Source organism: Manacus candei, unplaced genomic scaffold (genome assembly GCF_025592945.1).
Source record: "Manacus candei isolate 608988 ecotype Guabito, Panama unplaced genomic scaffold, ASM2559294v1 h1tg000027l, whole genome shotgun sequence".
Classification (NCBI taxonomy): domain Eukaryota; kingdom Metazoa; phylum Chordata; class Aves; order Passeriformes; family Pipridae; genus Manacus; species Manacus candei.
Genome location: NW_026138075.1, coordinates 9,610,774 through 9,622,915, shown reverse-complemented (window position 1 = coordinate 9,622,915; position 12,142 = coordinate 9,610,774). Strand labels below are relative to the sequence as shown.

General features: G+C 38.9%; 1 protein-coding gene across 6 annotated transcripts in view; it reads right to left on the bottom strand.

Moving 5' to 3' along the window:
* The window catches only part of KIAA0825 (KIAA0825 ortholog), a 245,049-nt gene that overhangs the window by 193,543 nt on the left and 39,364 nt on the right, over positions 1-12,142 (bottom strand). For all 6 annotated transcript variants that reach the window (XM_051789274.1, XM_051789275.1, XM_051789278.1 and 3 more), the window contains exon 3: positions 1,083-1,251. In XM_051789274.1, the coding sequence (XP_051645234.1) occupies positions 1,083-1,251 (169 nt within the window). The remainder of the gene's footprint in view (positions 1-1,082; positions 1,252-12,142) is intronic.

Below are 12,142 nucleotides of genomic sequence, written 5' to 3'. Positions count from 1 at the left end.
ACAGTTCTAAGTGTTAAAAAAACAGGAGGTGATTTGATGAAGCTTGCACTCTAGCCAGAGAAAACACTCCTCTACAGCAATTTTCCTCTGCCATTACAGCTAATCTTAGCCTAAAGGTGTTCATGGTCTAAATCACATGGAAGTGACAAAGAATAATACCCTGATCAGTGTTTACTTGTTTTGACACTTCTACATATTTACATCATATCACACACTCACATATATATATAGATTATATATAAACTTGCAGGTTTTCATTTACTAAGGTATTATCCTTCACTTATCTAGCTAATTCAATTTTCCAGACCTCCATGTCCATTCATATATTCAGATGTAAATTTTTAATAAAAATTTTGGGAAAAAAAACATCCTCTAAAATAATGGAATTTTTCATTGAAGTGAAATCTGATTTCTGACTACATCCAATTGTACAATCTGCCAGGACAATGGATGTAGCTCCAACATTTCTAATTAAAAAGAGCTGAATCACAGAATCATTTTGATTGGAAGTGACTTTTTAGAGGTCATCTAGTACAATCCTCCTGCAATAAGCAGCAACATCCTCAAACTGATCAGGCTGCTCAGAGGCCAGTACGACCTGGCCTTGAACGTCTCCAGGGATGGGGCATCTACTCCCTATGCCTCCAGCCGCATAGAAAGTTGGAAGTTTATGCTTAAATAATGCATAAATAAATGCATAAATAACGTACACTAGATGAGTTAAATTCATACCGAAACAAGTGAAGAACAGGCAGAAACACTAACAGTTTCAGTATAGACAGTAACTTCCAGTGTTTATTTACCAACATGTGTTTTATGAAACAATCCTAGCAGTGCTGAACATATGGCAGCATCTGTGAAAAGATTTTGTCCCAAGATTGTTTATTTAAGGCATGATCAAAAGGAAACATAACACCCTGCTGCAGACATGAAAACAACACTAAGCCTTATAATACAATTTCTGAACTATCATCACCACAGTGAAGACCTAAATGAGAAAACTAATTGAACCATCCACACTCCCACCTCCAATTATACAACCAACTTTCTAAACATAAAAGTCTTTAATAAAATTTTTTTACCAGGGTCCTAAGGAACTCCGTCAGCTCTCCATGGTCTGTAGAAGAAGATCTGAGAGAACTAAAATTGCAGTTATTTAGCCACTGAATGCAGTCAGTTGTGCTTTGTAGAATTTCATCAGTACATATTTCATTTACTTCTTTTTGCAGGTCTTTAAGACACTTTTCTATGCTGAAAAAAAAAAGTGAAGAAAAAGAAAAAACATAGGATTTTTCTTCATTATTTGGAGATAAAAGCATTTTTATTTAAAATTTAAAATTTTATAATTTTATGTGTTTAAAAAATAAAAACTACTTAAAAGCAATTAACACTAGCCTTTCTTATTTATAATTAAATTACTCTCACAAAATAAGGCCTGAATTTGCAGGATTAACATTTAGGTACAGTTGAGCTAGAGCTAAAATTTCCTTCAGGCAAGACTGTACCATCCTCAGCAAGTCTAAGTACAGCTTCCCTTCTCAAACAATCTTATTCTTTTTAACAAAGTAGTTAATGAATAAGACACCATCCAACTTAAGATCTGGTCCTTGGTGTTTTATTAGCTAAAGCAGAGACTATAAACTGAATTCTGCTTCTTTAGCAATCAGCAGCTGTTTTATAAAACCTAACATATATTAAAAACTTCCTAAAGACCCACTGACATCAGAGAAAATGTCGAAATGAATTTTAGAGTCAGTTGTGTTGAGAAAGCAGATCTTTTCTTTCCTGTTTTGTCATTAGAATATTTGAAAGAGAACAGCGTTTGTTTCAAGGAGCTGATCCACTCCTTAACATTCATCTAGAATCATGTTTATGAAACCCTGTTTATGAAACCAGGTGTGTTTGGTAGGTTATTACAGCAATTTCAGTTGCAAAGATCACAAGAACAACTGAATATCCAGAGTTATTTTATTTCTATTTGTGTGGACACTTACGTGAAAACCAAACAAAGCAAAAAAATCCATAAACAATCTAACTCTATATATTTTCTACAAAACCAACTTTTCAGTAGTTCATAACTACATATTTTTTCAAAAGCAATGCTTAACATAGTTTCAGTTAGGAAAACAGTATTGACTAGATCTAGGCAGAACTAGGTTTAATTACCTAGCCAAGAATACCAATTCTAAACTTGACAAATGGTTAGCAAAGTATCTTTTTAACTTGTAAAATCTGTTCTCAGGACTATGAAACTAAACACCTTCTTCATACACCTTGACTCCTGGGACACTATCAAAGGCTTTTACTGTGGTGTGCTGATGTGTCTCATTCAAACATACCCAAATAGATTATAACATTGTGCAACATAAAAGTCACCATGTTGGTAAATCTGTGCCAATCTGCTACAACTACAAGCCAGTTTTTACACTCATCTTTGACATATGAATCTGTGTGCAAGATAATAAACTACAAGCTATGAATAGGCTACAGCCTTTTTAAGACCAGACATTTTGGTTATTTGCCCCAATACTGATAAGGGGATTAAATGGATAGATTTCAGTGCCTCCCCTCCACTTCACCGCCCCCTGCCCCCCAAAAAAGCATAAATCATGTTAAGTGTGTCCATTTTATTTTATCTTTTTATCCCAAAAATTTAAACATTTAATTAGGACTAAAATTGTTTTTGACTGAATATTTTCATCCCATTTACTTACAGTACACAGTGTAGTGTATGTAAACAAGATATCAAAGCCACTGCTATATCCTTTTAAGATTTTTGTCAACATTTAGTAATACAAGATCATGGTTAACTATACATACTTAGTGCTTCACATGAATTACACGAATTAAATATTTAGGAACTCGTTACTTCTCAAAAAATAAAAATAATGTGTATTATTTGGGTTTAGAAGATGAGCATTTTAAGTAAAACATTTCAGCTAAATATGATTAAAATTATTCTCACTACATAGGTTAGTATTTAAAACTATAATTTTATATCACTGTAGAGAGAACAAGACTTTGATTTCTTTGGTTTAGAAAAGAAATTTGCTGAAGTTTTAGTAACTTTAGTAAAAAATATGTAATTTCGATGTGAAAAAATATGCTTAATGTATTTCATTATTTTTAGTCTTAAAAGTACAATTTTAAAAAATTAACGTAAATTGCTAAATTCCTTTTTTCCCAATAACGCTTCTTCTATCCACGCTTGCTACAAGCACACTGATGTCTAAGAAGGCCAGTGTGAGAGAGACAAGTCCGGTTGCAAAAGGCACAGCGGAAAGTCTCCTTAGGTGGTATTGGCAAGAGACGGTTCTTTCTGTGTTGTCTTTTCTCCTCAAGAATGATTCTGCGTGTGTTCTCAAAAGAAGCAGTAGCATTGTAGATAGTGTCTCTGCATGTCTCCTAAATGGAGGCCAGAGGAGACCAATGATGATGATCAGTATGGCCAAAGCTGAGATGTTTCAGGGAGTCCTTGTATCTCCTCTTTGGGGCTCCTCTCTTGCAGCAGGCAATAGCAAGTTTGCCACAGAGCATGATCTTAGGGAGGCAGTGGTCCTTCATCCTGGAGATGTTCCCTGCCCATCACAGCTGTGTTCTCAGCAACATGGCCTCAATACTCATAACTGCTGCCTGTTCAAGAACAGATGCATTCGTCACATAATCAGTCCAGTGGATATTTAGGATTGTACGGAGACAGCGTTGATGGAAGGGTCACAAGTGGTGGCGGTAAATGACCCATGATTCAGATCCATAATAAAGGAGTAGACAGCACAATGGCTCTGTAAACACTGATCTTTGTATTTTTCTTCGGGTGTTTATTTCGCCAGACTCTTTTATGGAGTTTTCTGAAAGCTCTATACACCTTTGCTAACCTGTTGTCTCTCTCTCTCTGTCAATCTTACCGTCCGAGGAGATGAGGCTACCTAGGTAATTAAACCGTTGGACTGATTTGAGCTCTGATTGGCCAATGGTGATATGGGGATGATGGAAGACTTCCTGAAGTGCAGGTTGATAGAAAACTTCTGTCTTCTTTAAGCTGACTTCCAGCCCAAAAAGCTCAGCAGCATCTGCAAAGCAGGATGTTAAACGCTGCAGAGCTGCTTCTGTGTGGGCAACAAGGGCGGCGTCATCAGCATAAAGCAGTTCCCGGACAAGGTGGTTTAAGGTCTTAGTGTGGGCCTTCAGTCACCTTAGGTTGAAAAGGCTTCCATTGGTACGATATCGAATGTAGATACCGTCCTGATCATCGAGGTCTGCCGTGGCCCTTTGGAGCATCATGCTGAAAAGGATTGTGAATAGGGTTTGGGCAAGAACGCAGCCTTGTTTCACACCATTGGTTGTTAGAAAGGGCTCAGAAAGTGCATCACCATATCTGACTTGGCTGTGCTGATCCATGAAGCAAAATGATCATCTTGAGGAACTTGAGGGGCCAACTTAAACGTTCCAAAATCTGCCACAGACCTTTTCTGCTCAAAGTATCAAAAGCTTTGGTGAAATCAACAAAGGTTACTTAGAGGCCTTTGTTCTGTTCCCTACACTTCTCTTGCAGTTGTCTGAGAACAAATACCATGTCTGTGGTGCTCCTGTTGGCTCTGAAACCACATTGGCTTTCAGGTAGAATTCCTTCTGCTATAGCGGGTATTAGTCTGTTCAAAAGTATTCTTGCCAGGATTTTGCCAGCAATGGAGAGCAGAGTAATACCTCGATGATTTGAACAGTCTGATTTACCTCCTTTCTTTTTACACAAAGTGATGATGACTGCATCACGAAGGTCTGATGATAGTTCACCTAGTTCCCAACAGCGCACCACAAACTTGTGAAATTTAGCATGGAGTGCTTTGCCCCCATGCTTCCAAACTTCAGGTGGAATTCCATCAACCCCAGCTGCCTTGCCAGTTTTCACCTGCTATATGGCCTTAAGAGTTTCTCCCATAGTAGAGGTAATATCTAATTCATTTTTCATCAGTTGTTGTAATGTACTGAATGTAATGTACTGAATTGCTGAGCCTTGAACTACACGGTTGTTACTGAAAAGAGTCTGAAAATGTTCAGACCATCAATTCAGAATGGAAATTTTATCTGTCAGAAGCATTTGACCAACTGCACTGAGTAAAGGGCTTTGAGCCTGCACAGTGGATTTTTTAGTGAGGCACAGCATGCGCAGAACTGGTCCCATCCTTTACTCCTAAGGTTCATCTGTCAGGGCCTAGAGAGCTTGGATGGTGACAGCGAAGTCCTCAGGATGCAGGTTTAATTAGAGTATCCTTCTCTTGGCTCGCTTGCAGCTTCTGCCCAGGAATGGTTTGTTTTGGAATTATAGCATCTTGGATGGGTGTCTAGGACAAAGGAATGTCCTTGGGTTTGAGTGTAGGAGGCTGGGGGGTAAAAGTAGGGATAGAAAGGCTCATCCAAATCATTTTAGTGGGGAAGAAGCTTGTGTGCCCTCATGAGGTTGCAAGCTGTGCTGGCAGTGGTATATGCCTCCAGTAGGGTCTCCCATGCCAGACAGGTCAAAACTGAAGGGTCAGATAAAATGTGTCCCTGGGTAGGATGGGCTCACCAGCCTTCCGGCAGTCATCCTAGAAGGACAACTCTAATTCCAAACCTGGGCAGATGGAGCTTGCTTTGCCCTGTAAGGCCATCCATTCAAGAGAAGGATACTCTAAAAAAAATATACAAAGGGAGTGCAAATTTAACAGCCCTCAATTAATTTTTCTTCCACAGATGATTCAACCTTTTTTTTTGAACTTGCAGAACTGTTCAGACACAAACAGAAAAAAAACAGTAGCCAAACTACTAAACAAGAGGTGGAATATAAAAGCTCAAAGAAAAAAAATACCTTTCTCTGTAGCAAAGAAATCTGATTGTTACGCTTCTGTGGTTCTTTTTTAGACTGAATGATTTTTTAAGAATTAAACTTTTAGTCACACACAAGGAGTACTTGACCGCATCATTATTTGTGGCTAGTACTATTAGCATACCACTATGCAAGTGGAAATGATATCACTTAAATACCTTCTTTTTGTAGGTGAGGGTCTGATGTGTTTTTTTTTTTACAAACTAAAGCAAAGTTCTTTGATGTTATCTGTGTCCACAATGAAAGTGTTTTTCTGAAGTAGCATTTGGTAAGGACTCACACTGCAGAGAGACAGTCTCAATATGAGACCCCCTAGGAACTCTTAATTATTAAGTTGTGACAATTTTTACAAATAACTTAATCATGTGGAGAGACTGCTTTTTAAGTGGCTGCATCTATGGACAAACAGCTACAACATAAGTACTATAATGTAACTGACAGTGTAAGCACTGTCATATCGATACAACTTTTTTTTGAAAAGTTCAGTATCAAAATGAGGGTTGCTCTCTCTAGATACCATCTTCCATTGCCTAAGATTACTATGTGAATAAGCTGAAGTATGATCTCCTAACTCCTTTCAATTTCTAACAAGCCATTTCAATTTACTTCACATAGCATATGGAGTAGCTATAAAATGACAATGACATTGGTTAAATTAAACTGCGAAGCTATAAAGTGAAATTATCTTTAAACCTCATGTTCCTTATGCTTAAGATCCTCATATTCATGGATATCTAGCTTTAGAATCAGTTTACATGTCTCTTATTAAGAACAGACAGTTTTAAAATAAATGAAAATTGTTTCCATTGGTTTTGAAGATACAAGCTCTAACATAATACTACTTGATACTACTCATTAAAAAGCTTGACTGCTAAAGGTACAGGACATTTGGTATAAAAAACAGTCATGTCATTTGGAAACCTGTGTCTCTGAGGACCTGCTATGTACTTCGAGTAGTAAAAAATTTGGACAAAGACATTCACCAGTATAATTCCAACAGGCATTTTCATTGTTACACTTTCTCCCATGATGAAACAAATATTTTACTTTATTTCTCAAAAACTTACCTGTCAGAAGGTAAATATTAAGGAAATTTCCCAGGAGGTCATTGCTGATGCCTCAGCACTATTGTGTGTTAATAAGAGCAACTTATGAAAAAATATAAATAACTTATTTTCTAGCAAAAACTCTTAGATACAATCTAACTGAAAAGAATATCATAAAGAGTCATGCAGAACATGTTTTGTTCACCATACCTTGAAGAAAAAAAGAGGTTGTTCAAGAAATGGCTGTTTATCATCTTGTATGTTCCTGCAATGCTTATGACAATCTAAAGTAACAGTCATGGTACAATGTATATCTTAAGATTCATAAAATTCTGAAAAAAACATATTATTATAGTTCCAGGTCTATAAGGTTTACGCTGTTCCATTTTACTCTATCTCACCAGCTTATTCTTTTTGGCATGTCCATTTTCTTACTCACATTAACCCAATTGCATAAATAGATGTAATTACTTTTCATGTTTTATGTTCTTTACAATAGTAACCTCAACAGCAGAGGAGGAAGCAAGAAAGTAAAGCTCCTATTGCTAATAATATAGGCTACGCTATCACCTCATATTTGTTAACTTTTTTTTCATAGTTTGACTAAACTCTTATTTATATTTTGTCTCAGAGTTCTATTCAAAATAAGACCAGTAAGAATGAAGTTAAACATTTGTAAGCAGTAATAAAAAACTGATGACAATAATGACTGCAAACAGTACTTGTTCAGAAACATTCTGCTAAGACAAGTATGTCTTGATGCTTGTTTTTAAAACCATTAATTCTTTAAAATATGAGTCTGAAAGTTACAGGTTAAAAGCCTTGAAAAAATTTGCTTTCTCAAATCTTATTTTAGTCTTGGACTTTAGGATGTAAACCAAAGACGCATATGGTGAAAGGACTTTACAAACTACTCCATATCTCTAATTTAGCTGCATTGTAAAGTAAGTATTGAGAAACAGAATGGTGATAACTTTGCTTAGAAATGTAGTCAACAGCTTAACCATATAAGAACAGCCAGTTCTAACCAAACTACTGCCTTGTTTTAAAGGCTTGAGATATTTCAGTCCACAATATATAAGCTTAGTCTTGATAAATTCTTTCAGAAGAATGGCAGTAAATTGTGTGTCTTTTAGCTCCATTGACCAAAACATAATAGTGACAAATAATGGTTAAGAAGCCATCATCTCACATATGCTCATATGAAATGAAATGAAATGAAATGGGATACTTTATAGTGCAGTCAAAGATTTGATTCTGCAGATATATGTGGCAGCTAACTAACCTAAGATACTGACACAGTTATAATCACTGAATATTGGAGTAAAGAAACTTAACGTCAATAAAATAGCCAATTTCTGAGAAATTCGGAGGTGTCCAGTTAGCAAGTTGGTAAGGAACAACTATCCTAAGCTCAGTTATTATGCACAAAGACAACACAGCCTGCACAGGAAAAAAATTACATTCCTTTCTCAGTTTAATTATTTCTTCCTAGCAATTAGTCCAGTGAAGTGATTAGACAGTTACTATTTTGAGAAAGATTTTAGTAACGTTACTCTAATGTCTTCATAAGCACTAAATTCTCAGGTGTCATAGGTTGGAAAAGAGATGTTGGAATTCTTTCCCCAGTGTCCCGTCCTCTCCCCCCATCGTTTCTTCCCGGGTGGGGGGAGTCAGGAGTGGGGGGACTGAGCGAAGCCGCACGCGCTGGGCAGCGGTGGGAGGGGGAGGTGCCCTCGAAAGAGGGGGCCGGGACCACGGCTCGGGAATCCTTTGTCTGGTGGATGGGTTTTTCCACCGACGGACAGAGCAGAAGCTACTTTCGGTTGGGTTTTTGGGGGGTTTGGTGGTTGGTTTTTTTTTTCCGGCCCCCTCCTTTTTCCTGAGGGGAAGTTTCTTCCCCACCGGACACCTCATGGAGGACAACTGAGAGAGAGAGAAAGCGACTGATCTCGGAGCGAGGTATTGTGCACCAGGGGCGAGGCTGCATTATCAGAGCTGCCTGACCTGAAGCTGTGCCTGTGGAAAAAAGGACTCTCTCATGGCTGGCTGCGAAGCCAGCGGCCGCTCCCGTGGCTGCGAGCAGAGCTGCCGGGAACACTTCTGCTTTGAGCCCTTCCCACACCCCCCCCAAGCCGCTGGGGAACTGGGACTTTGTTTTGTTTCTTTTCTGAAAGTTTTGATTGCACCATTTGTTGTTTATTCGGATTTTGTCAATAAAGACCTGTCCTCTTCCTTTTCCACACTTTCACCTGAAGTTTCTTAATTTCAAAGTTGCAACTTTGTTAAACTGAGACATCAGGTAAACACCAAAGTAATAGGTTTGTACAGCAGCGGGTTACATTCACTCAAAAGCGTCAAATTCTTTTCAAGAGCTGTGATAAATAGTAGATCTGAGTACAACTGATAAAATCATGGTTTTTATTCCTCTACAATTAGTTCTAGTTAAAAATTCTCGACCGCTCTTGGGATTTTGGTTGGAGGTTCCAAGACTTTGCTAAATTTCTTGAATAACAGGAATGTGTGGTAAGCTGCTTCCTGAAAACTCTAGAGGAGATCAAGCCTCGAATTTCTTCAAAATAAAAGAGAAAGGTAACTCTTGCAGCACAACTCAGTTTAAAAACACATAAGGCCATGCACACTCCAGTTCTGATACAGGAAAATGGATTGAGATGGCTTAACATCCTCTTTGAAACTTCTCTATCCCTTATTTGTAATGTAAATGGGAAGCATTTCTTGGCAAATCAGCAAAGTTATGATCAACAGCTGGACCATGTCAGACTCTCCAGATAGTCTCTAATTCTTGTTAATTCTCAAATAATTATTACAATTTATATTAAACGGTTACAGAAAAAGATGCAATGCAGTGCAGTCAAAGATCTGATTCTGCAGATGTATGTGGCAGCTAACTAAGCACTTATTAGTAGTGACCTCACTGAAGCCCTTCAAAAAAGACCTTCTTCAAAACCCTTGATGAATAAATTACTGCTAATTAGACATAGGGTCAGGTGAAAGTTTAACAGACTGAAGTTAAATTAAGTCTTTGTGAAAAGCCTCAGGAAGTTAGTCTCCAGTGTTTTGTGAAGATATAATTATTAGTAAATAATTTTATTGAATTCTGAGCAATTGTTCTGTTGATCAAGACCTCACACTGTCCTACAGCCTCATAGAATCTGTTGCTGCTTTATTACCACTAAAAGGCAGCCAATCATTCACTGAAGAAAAAACTGAATACACAAAATCAACCACTGAAGAGATTTCATGCCTACAATCACTTTAATCACTTATAAGCTTAGTTTCAAGCTCTGTACTGTATTTCTTGCTTAGAAGTATTAAATATCAGCTGAAAGTTTAGTTCTGTGGATTGCTCAAAAATTCACTCTTAGTAATTCTTAAACTATCAATTAGGAGAAATTATCCAAATACTCAGTTTTGATGAACAGTAAAAGTTCAAATATGAAGGGAAAGAATGGAGACAAAGAACCTGAATATGAGCCAGCAGTGTGTCCAAGTGGCCACGGCAGCCAATGGCATCCTGGCCTGGATCAGGAACAGTGTGGCCAACAGGTCCAAGGAAGTGATTCTTGTCCTGTACTCAGCGCTGGTGAGGCCACACCTGGAGTCCTGTGTCCAGTTCTGGGCCCCTCAGTTCAGGAAGGATATTGAGGTGCTGGAGAAGGTCCAGAGAAGAGCAACGAGGCTGGTGAAAGGACTCAAGCACAAGTCCTATGAGGAGAGGCTGAGGGAGCTGGGGCTGTTCAGCCTGGAGAAGAGGAGGCTCAGGGGAGACCTCATCACTCTCTACAACTCCCTGAAAGGAGGTTGTAGCCAGGTGGGGGTTGGTCTCTTTTCCCAGGAAACTATCAGCAAGACAAGAGGGTATGGTCTTAAGTTGTGCCAGGGGAGGTTTAGGTTAGATATTAGAAAGAATTTCTTTACAGAGAGGGTGGTCAGACATTGGAATGGGCTGCCCAGGGAAGTGGTGGATTCTCCATCCCTGGAGGTTTTTAAGATGAGACTGGATGTGGCACTTAGTGCCATGGTCTAGCAACTGCAGCAGTAGTGGATCAAGGGTTGGACTTGATGATCTCAGAGGTCCCTTCCAACCCAGCTGATTCTATGATTCTATGAAAAGGCTATCTTGATGAATACAACTGGCCAGCAATGACAATAGTTTTGAGAGTGCGTATTTACCTGCTTCTAAAAACTGCTGTAAAAATAAAGTTAACATTCAAGTGTAGTAAGGGTTCTGTTATATAATCATCATGGCTAGGCTTCCCAAATGAAGATTTGGGAAGGACTCTACCCACATTTGTTGCAAGCAGGCTGGTGGCTAAAGAGGCCAATGTGAGATAGACAAAGTCCGGTAGCAAAAGGCACAACAGAAAAACTCCTTAAGTGGTATCGACAAGACACGGTTCTTTCTGCATTGTCTTTTCTCCTTGAGAGTGAACCTGTGTGCATTCTCAAAAGAAGCAGCAGCATTATAGATAGCGTCTTCAGACCTTCCGACTGGAGGCCAGAGTAGACCGATCAGGAAGATCAATGTGGCCAAGGCTGAGATGTTGTTTCAGGGAGTCCTTGTATCTCCTCTTTGGGGCTCCTCTCTTGCGGAAGCCAGTGGCAAGTTCACCACAAAGCAAGATCTTAGGGAGGCGGTGGTCCTTCATCCTGGAGACGTGTCCTGCCCAGCGCAGCTGTGTTCTCAGCAACATGGCCTCAATGCTTGCAACCACTGCCTGTTCAAGAACAGATGTATTAGTCACATAATCAGTCCAGTGGATTGTACAGAGACAGCGTTGATGGAAGTGTTCTAGGAGTCGTAGGTGGTGGCGGTAAATGACCCATGATTCAGAACCATAATAAAAGAGTAGACAGCACAATGGCTCTGTAAACACTGATCTTTGTACTTTTCTTCGGGTGTTTATTTCACCAGACTCTTTTATAGAGTTTTCCGAAGGCACTATATGCCTGTTGTCTATCTCTCCATCAATCTTACCATCCGAGGAGATGAGGCTACCAAGGTAATTAAACTGTTGGACTGACTTGAGCTCTGATTCGCCAATGGTGATGTGGGGATGATGGAAGACTTCCTGAAGTGCAGATTGATAGAACTTCTGTCTTCTTTAAGCTGACTTCCAGCCCAAAAAGCTCAGCAGCATCTGCAAAGCAGGATGTTAAACGCTGCAGAGCTGCTTCTTGTGGGCGACAAGAGCAGTGGCGTCAGCGCAAAGCC